Source organism: Micromesistius poutassou (genome assembly GCF_964030765.1).
Source record: "Micromesistius poutassou genome assembly, chromosome: 22".
Lineage (NCBI taxonomy): Eukaryota > Metazoa > Chordata > Actinopteri > Gadiformes > Gadidae > Micromesistius > Micromesistius poutassou.
The window spans coordinates 4,219,396-4,236,853 of record NC_140292.1 but is presented as its reverse complement, the minus strand read 5'-3'; the positions used below and the strand labels follow the sequence as shown (position 1 = coordinate 4,236,853).

The following is a 17,458-nucleotide window of genomic DNA, read 5'->3' as shown; positions in this document are numbered from 1 at the left end:
AGTTTGTCTTCTCCACGTCCCACTCGTGTTAGTCCTTTATTCTGGCTTGTTTTATTATATTTCTATTCTGTTTCACAATTTCCACACTGGATTGAAATCAAAATGGCTTGCCTTTCATTAAATAACCATCTAGCTGTTTTTGTGCATCACAGGTTGTGAACAAAATGGAGGCAAATGAGGAACACTACTTAAGGCAACGAGAAGAAAAGAAAACCTGTGCTGTTTGAGAATGTCCGCCTGTGAGTGTCTGGTGAATTATTGAATGTAATGAGGAAAATGCAGCAACAATATGATTCCAATGGTCTGTGATGCATACTGGTATATTACGTGCAGCATAATTCATTACTACACTTAACTTAATTTCCGTGTCACAGAAGCCAGATTTCCGGCGGCAACATAGGAGATTGCTGATAGTTTTGCCCGGAGCTGTTCTCTCAGTACGTGCACAACAGTTTAATTGCAATCAATTTGTCAATTAATCATCCCTGCAAGGAAACATAAACACTGTGTTGACATGAGACAATATAATTGATTTAATAAAAATATGTATTATTACCGGTTATATCTAGTAACTAAATTGTTAATATTTTATTATGAAAAGTGTATTGTTCACTTTGAGAAAGGCTGTATGAATTTGTGATATCAGAGATTTGTTTTATTATATGTCACTTTATTCATTTCTGATCATTCAATCACTTTCGATCTGAATAAATGTTCAGAGGTTCAGAAGTTTAACAGAATGTCGGGCATTGTTGTATGTGATGCATTGTGTACCAGCTTTCCATTTCCTCTGGCCTGTGGGTTAGCGAGCCCAGCGTTGACATTTAAGGGGTCCCTTTTCATCCGCCAGGTGAGTTAGATTAGGCGACATTTAAAAATGTTGCAATTTTTTCCCTTACCCAAAAGGGTGTCCATCAGGATGTAATATTCCTCAGTTACCTCCCTCACGGACTGTACCAACAGGTACAATCCACCAGGATGTAACACTCCTCAGTCACCTCCCTTGCGGACTGTACCAACTGGTAAGTACAGCCCATCACACATTAGGTTGAACCCTTCCACCTCTGATGTCGCAAACAGATAGCTTTTGAAATGCCTTGAAATGAAAAAAATTGGGTCTGTATAATTATCAAACACTGGATAGAACTTAACATTTTAAACTAACTATATTCAATCACTTGGTTATAGACATATGTACAAATCGCTTTAAATCCTTTTTTGGGGGAGGGGGGGAAATCCAGAAAATCAATTAAATGTTATGCAATTTGTAGCTAGCTTAGACGATAGTTTGGACATTTGGCCAATGCCAACATGTATCCTAATGAGAACATACAGGCCGTCTCCGACCACATCCCATAGGAGAAGCACTTGATCGATACCAGGATTACTTGGATAAGCCTCAACGGTGTTATCACTCCTCTCTGCTTGAACGTTGTGCTCGCCCAAATAGAAAAATGTTCAAAGGAATTACCAAACAAAGTCAAAATGTTGGTTAGATAACTTCAAATATGTGTAATTCCGCCTCAGTTCACCTGCAACATGCTTCCACGGTAAGCCACAGCTAATGAAATAGATGACTCCGGGAGCATTGATCCGGAGAGCGCGAATGAATGGATATGCAGATGCTTAATCTCAATCTATCTACGTCTGGGCTTGCTTTCTAATGGACATTTAGTCATTGATTCATCCACTGATTACTCAATGTCAACGCACATTCCTGGGTCCAGTCGTCAACAGAAGGCTGGCGGCATGTTCTGATGGTTAACCTCCGTCGTGTTTCATTAAGTGTGATGGTAATAGATCTTCCTGGTAGATTTCCCCGCGATGAGTTTGTCTTTCGGCAGCCATGCATGGCTCACCTGCCTGGGCGTACAGCGCTTCAGCCTCAACCAACACATCCTTGCCCTTCTCCCTTGGTGCTGTTGATCAAATCGGTCTGACAGCAGGCTGCCTATCTTCGTCTTAAAAAATGAAAGCCTTCTTTTCGATCAAAGAAGCCTCCAGCAATTCAATATTTGTAAAAAAAAAAAAAAAAAAGAGTTTGAGATAATGTGAGACCACTAGGGGAGTGCTTCTTTCTCCAATAATGTGAGGTGTTTGTAAGTGAAACTGAAAAAACTGTTTACTTTCCTGATCAATTATTAATTATGATGTTGAAAGTATGTCTAATCGTTTGTCATTATTAGTATTTTTATTGAGTAGAAGCAGAAAACATGCATCGTTCATTGACATACTACAGTACCAGACCAGAGAAAAACTGTTAAATATTTATATTATATTTATTAATGTTGATAGTGTATTGGCATACTACATTTTCTTTTCTTTAACACACCCAGCACACACACACACACACACACGTGTATACACACACACACACACACACACACCACACAGAAACCACACACACACACACACACACACACACACACACACACACACAGCCTTTTCAGATCCAGTTCATGCAGTTTAGTACAATGCCAAGCCTTGTAACGTGTCCACTCTTTATAGCTTTCTCTCACTCACACAAAAACACTCACTCGCCGAGTGCTGTGAAGGGGATCTACTGCCTGAATGGCACACAGAGGAACAAAAACCGTCCAACGTTTTTGATTAACAACACATTATTCCCAAGTCCCAATTAACGCTTGATCGGAATGACAGATGACTATGTCCGGGGATATTTTATATATTATTCTTATTTTCTGTTAAAGAATAAATAAAAGAGACCCAGGGCTATTCATTAAACATTCAGGGCTGTATCCTCGGATGACCAGGCCTAATGACGCGGTCGGTATTAGCAGTGGGAGAGAAGGAACAAGGCTTCATTTGAAGGGACAGGGGTGGAGACTATTCTATTGAAGGGAATCTTTAAACATTAATCAGTTTCATTACATATCTCTAACTTGACTTGGCTGATTCCTCTGCCGTGTATTCAGGTTATATTCTCTCATAAAGCCCACACGGACATTGCAGAGCCAAAAGCCACAAGGTGATCTGTTTCCTCGCTTGACGCGGTACAGACTCCCATCCGTCCGGACCATCCATCCTTTGGATGAGTTCCTCCTCCTCTGAGTGTGTTTCCTCTCGCTCACCCCTGCCTCGTCGTGATGCCACGATGATGAAGCAACTATGGCCGCGGGGGGCAAACACCACCAACAGCAGACTCTGAGGGCATTTCAGGTCGGATGTGGGTTCCCCCCCTCCTCCACCTACACTGACGTCATCCTCCCGGTGTCACTTCCATCCGGAGCGCAGCTCTTAAACATTCTTCCCCTTCCGCCGGCTCCCTGTCTTGACCTCATCTCTGTATCGCTGTAGTGACCCGACGCCCCCTTATGAGATGGCTAAATATATAGCCGCAAATACAATCTTTGATATAGGTTAACGGTGACATTATTATACCACCAGGTGTGAGTGTGATTAGCCGTTACAAGCCCTTTTGAAAATCTGCCTCTTCTGACATCACAAGTGGGCGTGTCCATCTAGATGTATGACGGATAGATGAGCAATGTTTGCAACAGTCCAGCACACATCTAGGTGGACACGCCCACTTGTAATGTTAGAAGAGGCAGATTTGTAATGGCTAATCACACTCACACCTGGTGGTGTAATATGTCACCTTTAAAACAATGATTTAGGTTAATATAACCTACAAGCGACACTAATATTCCTCAGTTACCTCCCTCACGGACTGTACCAACAGGTACAATCCACCAGGATGTAACACTCCTCAGTCACCTCCCTTGCGGACTGTACCAACTGGTAAGTACAGCCCATCACACATTAGGTTGGACCCTTCCACCTCTGATGTCGCAAACATAGCTTTTGAAATGCCTTGAAATGAAAAAAATTGGGTCTGTATAATTATCAAACACTGGATAGAACTTAACATTTTAAACTAACTATATTCAATCACTTGGTTATAGACATATGTACAAATCGCTTTAAATCCTTTTTTGGGGGAGGGGGGGAAATCCAGAAAATCAATGAAATGTTATGCAATTTGTAGCTAGCTTAGACGATAGTTTGGACATTTAGCCAATGCCAACATGTATCCTAATGAGAACATACAGAACATACGTTTACATGCACAGCTTAATCAGATTAAAGCCATAGTTCGACTATGCTCCGCAATTGGACAACTGCAATTGTCCGGTTATACATGGTGGTGAGTAAATCGGTTCATTGGCTGAAGCATGTCATTCCTCGGTACAATAGGTGGCGCTGTACTCATTTCAACTAGTGGTAATAGAGCCACCGGTTGACCTCTTTACATCACCAGCAACAACAAACTCTGCATTCAAGAAAGATTTTCAGTAGTTTTCAGTAGACAGCTGTCAGTTCATTTCAGGTCCATATCATTTCTCCGACGCTCCATTGTTCCGACCTCTCGGTTATATGCCGACTCCAGCCGGAGGAGCTGGCTCTGCCGGCAGAGGAGTCCGCATACGAGGTCGGAACAATGGAGCGTCTGAGAAATGATATGGACCCGAAGTGAACTGAAAGCTGTCTACTGAAAACATCGCTTTCTCCTTCATGTCATGTTTCAATCTGGACTTCAGAGAGTCAAAGCCAAAGTTCCTTTCCCCTAATTCCTTCTCACCATGGGCGTAATAACCCGCACTAGGAGTCTTTACTTGTGGTGGAAGTACCAGAGAGTCAGAGAACCCGACGCAGTCTGTAAGATTCATAATATCAGAGAATACCCCTGTCAGTTCGGCCGCGGCGCAATGAATGAATAAAGATCATAGTTACTACTTTACAACCTCGTTGATGAGCAACATTTAGAAAAACATGTACTTTCACCAGCCTTGGGTGAAATCGAAGCATAGTGTGTACTGAATGCATGTTGATGATGATACACTCCTTATAGAGGTTAACTGCATTGGCACAACACCGGCTTCCTCCATATTCTGCGCCAGCTTTTTAAATAAATCGCCGACCCGAAGTGAGTTGACAGCTGTCTACTGAAAACATCTTTCTCCCGCCGGAGCAGCCCCTCTGCTGCCCGTCCGTATACGGCATTCCCCGCCGCGACGCAAGGAATGAATAAAGATCGTAAACACGTCAGGAGAAAAAAACATTTATTTTGACAGATGTGCCCGAAGTTACTACTTTACAACCTTGTTGATGACCCAGATTTATAAAAACATGTACTTTTAATTCAGCCTTGGGTGAAATCGAAGTGTAGTGTCTGTGTGCTTCCACCTTTAATGAATGCATGCCATGCACGCTCCCGCGGCCGGTACATTCACCGGCTTCCTCCATCTTCTGCACCACCTTTTTAAATAAATCGCTGTTTCTCGTTTTCCGACGGCGACAACAAAACGACCATCGTCTCCTTCTACTTCCGGCTCACGGCCCCGGGAAAAGATCTCGAGCATGCGCAGAACGCAATTCAACGCATAATCCAATTCCATTCCGTACATGCACGCTTAACTCGACTATGAATCGAATTATCTAGGGGGTCTTAATTCGACAATTCGATTTTAGCTCGACTAAGGTATACATGCATCTTAGTGTGTGTCGGGGTCACAGCGGTGTGATTAAAGCAGGTGTGAACCGTTGCCTTCTTCTCCAGTGCAACCGCGGCAGAGCGAAATGGCAGTGCAAGAAAGTGCCCTAAGTAAAATAAATACATAGAAACAAATCAGATCAAGAAAGTACCACTGAAGTCTATAAATGGAAAAGGCGTCGCAGAACTTTTGATTTTGAGCATGCGAATTCCCCATGGTAATGGACTTATTTGTGATCCTAATTGTGATAGTGGAGCAGTCACATACACACACACACACACACACACACAGTCTCTCTCTCTCTCTCCCTCTCTGTCTGTACACACAGTCACACACAGGGTCCTTCTCACATGCAGCACCTCTTCCTCTTGCAAGAGTGTTTTCATGTGCTGTGCTCATTTTATTTCTCGGCTGGTATTTTTGTATTTAGGTCTGTGTTCCCAGGCATCCTTGGGGGGGAATTCATGCTCGCACGCCCCTGAAGTGGTAATGATGGGTTGGTTGGTTTTCTGGTTCCTTTGTTCTGCACTGCTAAACACCATGCTGACGAGAGAGAGAGAGAGAGAGAGAGAGAGAGAGAGATCAAGGACACGTGAGAGAGTGGGTGAGAGTGTGTGAGAGTGAGAGAGAAAGAGTGAGGACACGTGAGAGTGTGTGAGAGTGAGAGAGAGAGGGGGAGTCTAGAACTTATGAGGCTGGAAAGAGTTGGAGACAGAAACGACAGGAGGTTCAGCGGTTGTTTAAGCGGTTGCTTTCTTCCGTAGCAAACATGTGATCAGTGATGTAACATCCATCCCTGGGTTGACACATGATGGTGTAACATGCCCCAACACCTTACCTGCGACTCAGTTGAATGTATACAAGATCCATTTGCTTTGGATACAAGCATCTGCTAAAGAGCAATGGAATGAATCCGAACTAAGCTGGCATGCCTGTTTAGATCAACCTGAACAGTCAATGAAGAAGCGATTGTTGCAGTTATCCCATGTGTACAACTTCCCTAAATCAACCAGTATTTTTACTTGTACTGGCTTATTTGGTTCAATATACATACCCGTTTACCTAAGAAAATGCTTACTTCAAAAGTGAATTCTATTTTTATGCCTTTACTTTTTTTTCAGAATTCCTCGACTGCTAGGAGAATAAAAATGTAAGATACCAACAATCCATTGCCCGGGCAAGTTAGTTTCCTCCGTTTCCTGACCCTTTGACCATTTCCAAAGTAAAAATGAGTTGTGTGTTGATATGAACGTGCGCTGGAGGTGTACCCCTGCAGGGAACGGCCAACTCACTGAATGTATTGGCACTAAAACTTTATAGACCTTGTAAACAGCTAGTAGCACAGCACCAAAGAACCAATGATTCATGTTTTCTATATATATATATATATATATATATATATATGTATGTGTGTGTGTGTGTTTCAACAGTGCATCTTCGGCTTTTTATTAGGTGTGAATGATGAACAGCGATAGTCCGGAGAAGAGTCAAGGTGCGTAGTTGAGATATTGTAACCCCTTCAAATATGTAATTTATGTAAAGGTTGTCCCTGTATGGCTGGTGTAGAGATAGTTGGTGTTGTCATGCTGTACTCCGACACTGCATGGCTCACATGGGCAGCTCGTTAGGCCAGCCTTAACAAGTGATAGAAACCACCTGTGACCTAATTAAAGTCACCTTTTGTTTTTCCGAAACGGACCAGACTGCTCTACAGGATTTGACTAAAATACTATATATTATATAATATACTAATCTATTTTCACAATTAAATCCAAAGCAGAAAAAGCTGTGAGCAAACCCCAAGACGCCAGGTCCCCTGTGTTCAATTCCCGATAAAAGCATCTCCTAAATGACTAATAGTAACATTATTACTCTGTGCACTGTGCCTCAAACAGCGCATTCCGCCCCAACCCCTCCGGTTCCTCACTTAACCACGCTTATTACACCAATACCGCCGGCTTCTAGGGCAAATAGATGAAAACGTGTTTGGACATTTTTCTGTGTGTGCGTGTGTGCGTCCATGCCTGTGTGTGTGTGTGTGACCATTGTGACATTTTTTAATTGTAATATTCCCTAGCGATTCATTTTTATTGTAATACTCTCACTTAGCCATCTAGTAGCACCAAGCATAGTTTAGAGGTAATTTCCCCTCCTAATCGCCTGAGGGCAGCACTGAACACATTTGACAAAGTTACAAAACATTTACACTAGGGGCAGCAACGGACACACCTGGGATACATAAACTCAGACTCCGCCTTTGCAGAGCCAGAATCTCTCAGCGGCGTATCTTCCTGCATGCTAAGCTCTGAGACGCTCCGCGCGTGTTATTTACGATCCCTCTCCTTTTGTTTCATAGACGATAGACAATAGACCAAAAACCTTAACCAAATAAAGTGAGTTAAAAGCGATCCTGTCTCGGCGGCCTTTCCTGGACCAAAATCCACAACAATTTGGTGACCCTGACGTGATTTATCCAAGGAAAGGCGGACCTGGGCTGACCGAGCCGATCGAACACGAGGATCTGATCTTCCCTGCCACGGGCCCAATAAAATAAGGTAAGCAGAACCTATTGTCGCAAAGACTAATTCTGCATAGATTAGTTATAGGAACTTTAGGTGGCAGAGGTAATCAGTATTCGTTTTCGTGAAAGCTCCGTTATTCCGGTCCATAGTCATTACAATTAAGCCGAAGTAAAGATGAACGATCGCTGATAACTCCGATTGGGAATTAATTATAAACAATGATTTAGTCGCCATTATAAGACTAAACCGAGGAAACAAAGGGCCAGAATTGTATATATGTTTGTCTAAATGTGATACCCGACGGGGTTTTAGAGGTGATCTGTATAAAGGATTTGTTAAGTTTTCGACGTGTCCGCGTTTTGACCGGGACGCAGTAGCCTACTGATGAGCTAAATTGTTATCCAAGTTGTATTGAACAGTTCGTTGAGACCCCGAAGCTGGAAAGAGTGTTCAGAGCATTGTCGAGTCGGCAATAACGTGGTGTTATTAGGCCCAGAAGACTAGAATGGGAGTCCACACGTGGTGGTGTCTCTAGGTCCCATGAAACAAAGACAATCTGTATGGAATACAGTTCTCGTCGTGTCGGTGGCCATGTTAACGCATTTTTTTAATGGCGATTATGGTCGACCACATGGTGAAAGCCTTGTTTAAGCATTGGGGGATGAGAGACATTGTCCTAAAGATGCCTATCACACCTAGACAAGCTTCAAAGGAGATCACCATTTGGTTAACAAAGAGAACACCCGCCCCCCCCCCTTCTCTCCCTCTCTCTCCCCCCTCTCTCCCTCTCTCCCCCCCCTTCTCTCCCTCTCTCCCCCCCCCTTCTCTCCCTCTCTCCCCCCCTCTCTCTCCCTCTCTCTCTCTCCCTCTCTCTCTCCCTCTCTCCCCCCCCCTCTCTCTCCCCTCTCTCCCCTTCTCTCCCTCTCTCTCCCTCTCTCTCCCCCCCCTTCTCTCCCTCTCTCCCCGTCTGTCTGTCTGTCCCGCTCTGTCTCTCGCATTTTGAGCATGGCAAATGCTCATGGCTCAATCAATGAATGTTCCCTTCATTATTGTGTTCTTGCTTGAGAACCGTTGACTGGGCCTTCAGCTGGCTGGATGTGTTATCGGGCTGATAGAGCTTCAGGCCAACTCGGGGAACCATCTACCTATCCCCCCAACTCTCTCTCTCTCTCCCTCTCTCCCCCCCCCTCTCTCTCCCTCTCTCTCTCTCCCTCTCTCCCCCCCCCCTCTCTCTCTCTCCCCCTCTCCCCCCCCTCTCTCTCTCCCTCTCTCTCCCCCCCCCTTCTCTCCCTCTCTCCCCCCTCTGTCTGTCTGTCTGTCTGTCTGTCTGTCTGTCTGTCTGTCTGTCTCTCGCATTCTGAGCATGGCAAATGCGCATGGCTCAATCAGTGAATGCTCCCTTCATTATTGTGTTCTTGCTTGAGAACCGTTGGCTGGGCCTTCAGCTGGCTGGATGTCTTACCGGGCTGAAAGGGCTGCATGACCAGGGTGTCACAAGAAGGCCAACTCGGGGAACCATCTACCTATCCCCCAACTCTCTCTCTCTCTCTCTCCCTCTCCCCCCCCCCCCTCTCTCCCTCTCTCTCTCTCCCTCTCTCCCCCCCCCTCTCTCTCTCTCCCTCTCCCCCCCCCTCTCTCTCTCTCCCTCTCTCCCCCCCCCTCTCTCTCCCTCTCTCTCCCCCCCTCTCTCCCCCCCCCTCTCTCTCTCTCCCTCTCTCCCCCCCTCTCTCTCTCCCTCTCTCCCCCCCCTCTCTCTCTCCCTCTCTCTCCCCCCCCTTCTGTCTGTCTGTCTGTCTGTCTGTCTGTCTGTCTGTCTGTCTGTCTGTCTGTCTGTCTGTCTGTCTGTCTGTCTGTCTGTCTGTCTGTCTGTCTGTCGCATTCTGAGCATGGCAAATGCGCATGGCTCAATCAGTGAATGTTCCCTTCATTATTGTGTTCTTGCTTGAGAACCGTTGGCTGGGCCTTCAGCTGGCTGGATGTCTTACCGGGCTGAAAGGGCTGCATGACCAGGGTGTCACAAGAAGGCCAACTCGGGGAACCATCTACCTATCCCCCCAACTCTCTCTCTCTCTCTCTCCCTCTCCCCCCCCCCTTCTCTCTCTCTCTCTCTCTCTCTCTCTCTCTCTCTCTCTCTCTCTCTCTCTCTCTCTCTCTCTCTCTCTCTCTCTCTCTCTCTTCTCCCCCCCCCCCTCTCTCTCTATCCCTCCCCCAACACCCTCACCCTCTCAGTAACTGTATCACATACTATCTCTCACACACACAGACTATCTCACACATATACGTACAGGCTTAAACACACTAACAGAAACACTCTGTCTCACACACACACCCACACAAACTGTCACACACACTCAGTGTGTTTTTACTACTAAATAATTATATTTCTTTTTACCACATTATGTACATAGGATGTAAGAGGTATTCATGCATTGGAGACCTTCGTTATATGTGAAGCCGTAAGTCTGGTTGTCACACTGAGTCCGACTGCTGAAGTGTACTGACTCACGTGTTGCTTGTTGTCGTGCGGTGAACGGGGGGCGTTCAAGGACCGTCGGAAAGTTGATTTGTTTTTGTTTTAGAAAACAGCCTAGTGACGCCACTGCCACACACTGCATCCACACAATACACAGCTGCACAGTGCTCCGACATCTTGTGTCGGATCTGCTTCTACATTGGTCAGCGCACATGTTACGACGGCACATGACGCGGCCGCAAGCCGGCGCGAGGTCCCGTTCATCACTGCGCGCAGTTTTAATTATATTTCTTTTTACCACATTATGTACATAGGATGTAAGAGGTACTCATGCATTGGAGACCTTCGTTATATGTGAAGCCGTAGAATTGATTTACGATGGATTGATTGATTTGTGTTTTTTGTGGATTTACCCCATTATGTACATACGACAGAATAGGTCTACTTGCATTTATCCACATGTAGTGGAGACCTCCGTTATTATTGAACCATGAAGAAATTTATGGAGGATGAAACTGTATGAAACTGGATCCCTACTGTCAAAGATACCTTCATTATATGTGGAAGCCGTAGAATTGAGTTATGGTGGATTTATTAATGTTCGATGTATTTGTTTTTGAACTGGACATTTTTTAAATGATCTATGTTATTAAAGTTGTGATAAGAAGTTGGCTGGAACCCAGAGGGCCTGAGAGGATTGCTCGGGGGTTGTTCAGTAAGATGATGTGATCAGTGTGATGTTTGTTCACAGATAGACAAACAGACAAACCGACTAGAGGTTGAGAATATTGTATCGATTAGATGTTGACCAACGGAAAACTAGATAAATATAATAATAATATTTTTGTAATGGTATAGATAGATAAGGGACTTGAATAACTAGGAAACTGTTTTGGAAATAATAATGAACAGGTTTGATACTCATGTAACTATAAGAACGTAAAGATGAAACCAGGTTTTACTTTATTAGAATAAGTCATATGCACGTTTGATGTGGTATGCAGGAGGTAGAAGTGTGACAAAGGATAGACAATATTAAATACAAACAATATGTAGCATAAATAAAGATCAGGTCATCCGATTTAGATAGTTGGGTTAAAAAAGAGACAATTGAATAGAATGATAGAGCATTAATTGTGATTATGAATAACGGTCAAAGCAAAATATTCGTCTACTATTGAAGATGCAAATCTTAATAATGCAAATCTTAATATTGTAATTTTTTTTCATGGGCAAACAATAAGGTGAAATAAAGCTGCAAACAGCATTTTACAGTGCCAAACCTGAGCCGACAAATAAACGATCAAACCATTTTTTGCATTTTTGGACTGTTGCAATAGCGCCAACTTTAGACTGATTTAGACACAATTTGGACAGTTTCATCTTGACCCATGTACCTTTGACTATCCCAGGTTTGATGGTGATTGGGTTAAGTTAACCCTGACTTTTGACGTTAAATTTTGACAATTTTTGAGGATTTTGAGCCTCTAGCAGCCATGTTGTTTGGCCAATCACTTTCATTTCACTTAGCTGGAACTTTGGGCCCAACAGCCACGAAGTTGGTCCCGCTCAAAGCAAACATTGTGTCTATGAGCTGTGGTGTTTTTTGTGACAGGCCACACCCATTTCGATGCCACGCCGTATTTGTAAATATGTTGACTTTATCTTGTTCAGAATTTGACTTTTGCATTGGAGTCAAGATCATAGGAGTCCAACTTGATGTTGATAAGAGCATTTAACTATTTTTTTGTTTTAAACCACGCCTCTTTTAGAAGTCAATGGCTCATGGGTGCTTTAAACTTTATTGTACAGACTCATGCGGCAAATCTAGGAACCGCAAGTCATAAGTTCTTGAGGCATATTTGTCCAGCCTGAGGATATGCACGTGTGAACAAAGTTTCATGAGTATAGGTCAAACCAGCTACGAAATATGCTTGTGCAAAGTTTGCATTTTTGGGCAGTTAGTATAACGCCACCTTTGGGCCAATCAGTGTAATATTTGCTCTCTGTTAATCTTGGGTCAACCTCTACAGGTCTAGTAAATTTCATAAAAAGCGTGCGAGCGGTTTAGACTGTGTAATGCAAACGGGGCGGAATAATAATAATAAAACTAACAATTACAATAGGTTCCTCGCACTTTGTGCTTGGCACCTAATAAACGTCCATGCTAATAATCGCCCACCCTACTGCCCAGAGGAACACTTTTCGTTCTCCCTGATTGTCTGTGTAAATATTTGCTCTGTACACCTAAGATCCATCATGCACACTAACAGTGATACTTAGTTATTAAACCAGCATTTTTACCCATGTCCCTGTCTCTTCTAAGAGATAGGAAGAGACAGAGACACCGTTAAATATTATCTACTGATTATCGTCAGAGTAAACATTTTCAAAATCAGCTACTAACCCATTGGTGTTTATTTTTGGATTGTGTTATTTTTTGTAATGTACATATTAGTTTGCAACTGTTTCTATTTTTTGTGGGAAATTTGAGTCCCCTCTCTTTTTTTCCTATTCGGCAAGTGGTTCCCCTAAGAGGGTTAAAATCCGCCATGACGGTGTTGAATTTAGACGTGTAGGAATCTGGAATAACCAGAAAAGATTATTGAAAACCTGAAATCGGTCAGTTCGACTTATATGGTTCGAACTTGTAAATATGTGTTTAGTTATGATGAATATTATTTTTTGTGGTGTACGATTGTCCATGTGTTGAAAACCTGAAATCGGTCAGTTCGACTTATATGGTTCGAACTTGTAAATATGTGTTTAGTTATGATGAACATTATTTTTTGTGGTGTACGATTGTCCATGTGTTTTTGTTTTTAAGATTGTTGTTTTTAAGATTTTTAAGATTGTTTTTAAGATTTTGTCTCCCACTAAGAAGTGGGACAAGGGTACTTCTGGGGGTTATCGATTTATGACCCCAGGTGCGGCCAAAAATGTTTAGTCAGAAAAAAGAGACACGCAGAGAAACAAAGGGCCCAACCCAGAGGTAGTAAATCAGAGGAGAAAAACTTTAGAAGATCACAGAAGGTGAGAAAAGCACCAAATGGTGTTTCAGGTGTAAACTCTTTTCTAGTAAAGGGACACCATGATCAATACGTCCCATGGTAATCGCAGAATTTAGGGGTTATTATCTAGACTCCATAACGTGAACAATTAGCATATAAAGTTGTCCATAGCACACACACCGCTCGTCCACAGAAGTCCAGGGGTCAACCAGCGCTGGGGACTCTTAGAGTTCAGGGAAAATCCTCTCTCACCAATCTGAGCAGAAGGACCCGCCCCAAAAGGACTCGGGGACGGCGGAGTTAATGCACAGTTCAACATATCACAAATATCATTGATATCACATAAAAAAAAAAAAAAAAAAAAAGGGTAATAGGAAAAGTCACACTGGAAAGGATAATTGAATAAAAATGGGTATGACAATTATGAGACTGAAATACATATAATAAAAAGTAAATCTAAAACTGTACAAGTAGAATTACTTGTCAATTAAAATCTAGAATCATGGTCGAGTAACTGCTATCTGTTAGGAAGTGATCCTACATGCTATGTTCTCAATTTCAATTATCATTTAATGCTCATGGAGTTAACTTGGAGTTAACCATGAGCAAGGAGGGAAGTAGTGAGACTAATCAAACTTTTGACTCAATTGAATTGTGTAGAACAATACCACTAACACTAATGAGTTCTCACATGCAAGCTAACAGAATGACTCATCTAACCTTGCATGAAATATTTACTGGTTGATCCATGCCTTCAACTTCATTTCAAGGATCCCATAAGGGACTTCCGTTAAAGCAATTATATAGAATTAAGAACAATATGTTTGACGACTAACTGCTGTACATGAGTTTGTATTCCAACAAGAGAAAAGCAGAACCTCAAAGCCAGACGAGAACCCACCAAGGGGAGTGGAGCCGGGTGACCAGATCTACCTAAGGGTTTTCAAGAACAAACCCAGGAGAGAAAGACCATACAAAGTCATCAGAGCAACGCCAACAGCCATCCAGGTGGAAGGAAGCACCACATGGACCCGATAGACCCGGAGAATACAACGGAAGAGAATCAGCCGTGGCGACCCGTTCCGCCTGTTTGCTGAGGGGTTGACACTGTAACCGTGGAGCCTTCCCTTCTGGAAGGTTAGACGCAGAGGTGTAGAAGAACGACCCCAAGAGGCATAGAGGCACGGGCGCCACACACAGACGATGGCTGATACCACCTCCGCCCAATGCACAAGCTCTCTCTCTCTCTCTCTCTCTCTCTCTCTCTCTCTCTCTCTCTCTCTCTCTCTCTCTCTCTCTCTCTCTCACAGTCACCAGACTCACACACTCTCTCTCTCTCACAGTCACCAGACTCACACACTCTCTCTCTCTCAGTCACCAGACTCACACACTCTCTCTCTCTCACAGTCACCAGACTCACACACTCCCTCTCTCTCACAGTCACCAGACTCACACACTCCCTCTCTCTCACAGTCACCAGGCTCACACACTCCCTCTCTCTCACAGTCACCAGGCTCACACACTCTCTCTCTCTCACAGTCACCAGACTCACACACTCTCTCTCTCTCACAGTCACCAGACTCACACACTCTCTCTCTCTCACAGTCACCAGACTCACACACTCTCTCTCTCTCAGTCACCAGACTCACACACTCTCTCTCTCTCACAGTCACCAGACTCACACACTCCCTCTCTCTCACAGTCACCAGACTCACACACTCCCTCTCTCTCACAGTCACCAGACTCACACACAGCCTCTCTCTCTCAGTCACCAGACTCACACACAGCCTCTCTCTCTCCCTCCCCCCTCACACACAGTCACCAGACTCACACACTCCCTCTCTCTCTGTCACCAGACTCACACACAGTCTCTCTCTCTCCCTCCCCCCTCACACACAGTCACCAGACTCACACACTCCCTCTCTCTCACAGTCACCAGACTCACACACTCCCTCTCTCTCACAGTCACCAGACTCACACACTCCCTCTCTCTCTGTCACCAGACTCACACACAGTCTCTCTCTCTCCCTCCCCCCTCACACACAGTCACCAGACTCACACACAGTCTCTCTCTCTCTCTCTCTCTCTCTCCCCTCACACACAGTCACCAGACTCACACACAGTCTCTCTCTCTCCCTCCCCCCTCACACACAGTCACCAGACACACACAGTCTCTCTCTCTCTCTCTGTCACCAAACTCACACACAGTCTCTCTCTCTCTCTCTCAGTCACCAGACTCACACACAGTCTCTCTCTCTCACACACACACACACCAGACTCACACACAGTCTCTCTCTCTCACACACACACCAGACTCACACACAGTCTCTCTCTCTCACACACACAGGCTCCCTCTCTCACACACACAGTCTCACACACAGTCACCAGCCTCACACAGTCTCTCTCTCTCACATACAGGCTCCCTCTCACACAGTCACCAGCCTCACACAGTCATTGTCACACACACAAAAGACGATGACTGATACCACCTCCAGATGCATGGGATCCGTCCGGACCCCAATGCACAAAGATGCAACAATAACGGAAGTAACCACGTTGGCATACTTGTTACGGAATAACAACAATATTTTAACTTGATTTGCCATTTAAAGGACTGCAGACAAAGTGAAGACTCATTCTACAAGGCTGAGAAATATCTGTGTATATCAACTGAGCCTACAATATACTACCGCGGCCCCAGTGCCTTCAAGGTATGAAAGCAGACGTCATAGTTCACACATCCTGGGTACAAGGAGGGATACTATCCCTGTGCAAGCAGATAAATGGGAAGTAGAAACAGGGGGACATAATGTAAATATACGGTTAAAATGGTTGAATTACACGGCACAAGCTCAGGGAAAGACCGACTGTATGATCTGCGCTGAAGGACGACCCACTCTAACCACAGCTCCCGCTAGGATTACCCTGTTTAACTCAAAAGAAGGGTTTGCATGTTTACTAGAACTATTTGTAGACGGCCACATCACTGGGTGTATGACTAATGTAAAAGGCTTATTAGATATTATGTATCCTGAGACCCTAATTAGGGCTATACCCCCCAGCTTCGAAGTTAATCTTACTCCTGGCTACCATTGCATCCAAAGTAATGGCATAGGTAAGAAAGTGGGGTCCCTTCCTCCTGAAGTATGTAACACCACTAGAGTGATAGATCTGTTATCTAATATGACTCATGCTCATAGTGACATATGGTGGTTCTGCGGAGGACAAATCATCAGAGGGTTCTCCCCATAAATTTCTCTGGAACATGCGCTGTAATTCAACTTGTAATGCCTATCTATATTTTACCAGATAGCGAAGATGTTATGAATCTCAAAATATGGAAGAATAGAGACTTCCCAAATTTTATTCGCCAGAAACGAACACTGAAACCGGTCCCAGGAAGTTTTGATAAAATATTTACATAGACTCCATAGGTGTGCCCCGAGGCGTCCCCGACGAACATAAAGCTCGCAATCAAGTAATAGCAGGATTTGAATCTGTTTTTGTTTGGTGGGCCACCATTAATAAAAATGTTGATTAGATAAACTATATATATTATAACCAACAGCGGTTTGTCAACCATACCACCGAGGTGATTAGGGGAATATCAGAACAATTAGATGCTACCTCTCGTATGGCCTATCAAAACCAGTTAGCATTGGACATGTGGACGGCTGAGCAAGGAGGGGTGTGCCAGATGATAGGAACAGCATGTTGTACTTATATCCCCAATAACGCAGCTCCAGATGGGTCAGTGTCCAGAACGCTGGCAGGCCTACAGGCCCTCAGATTAGAGTGGGCGGAGAACTCGGGCATCACTAACCCTATCACCGGGTGGATGGAGAACATACTTGGTAAATGGATGGGTCCAATTCACTCAGTCTTCATGATGGGAATAGTAGCAATGACCGTGTTAGTTGTTATTTGTTGTTGTTG

At 44.1% G+C, this 17,458-nt stretch overlaps 1 protein-coding gene across 1 annotated transcript; it reads left to right on the top strand.

Moving 5' to 3' along the window:
- Positions 1–3,129: 3,129 nt before the first annotated feature.
- Positions 3,130–17,048, top strand: LOC311367531 (uncharacterized protein; the record flags this gene model as incomplete). The annotated part of the gene is made up of 3 exons (XM_084486362.1): positions 3,130–3,180; positions 14,679–15,357; positions 15,389–17,048. The coding sequence occupies 3 exons, from the start codon at positions 3,130–3,132 to the stop codon at positions 16,003–16,005; spliced, it is 1,347 nt and encodes a 448-aa protein (XP_084342488.1). The 3' UTR covers positions 16,006–17,048.
- Between the last annotated feature and the right edge of the window lie 410 nt (positions 17,049–17,458).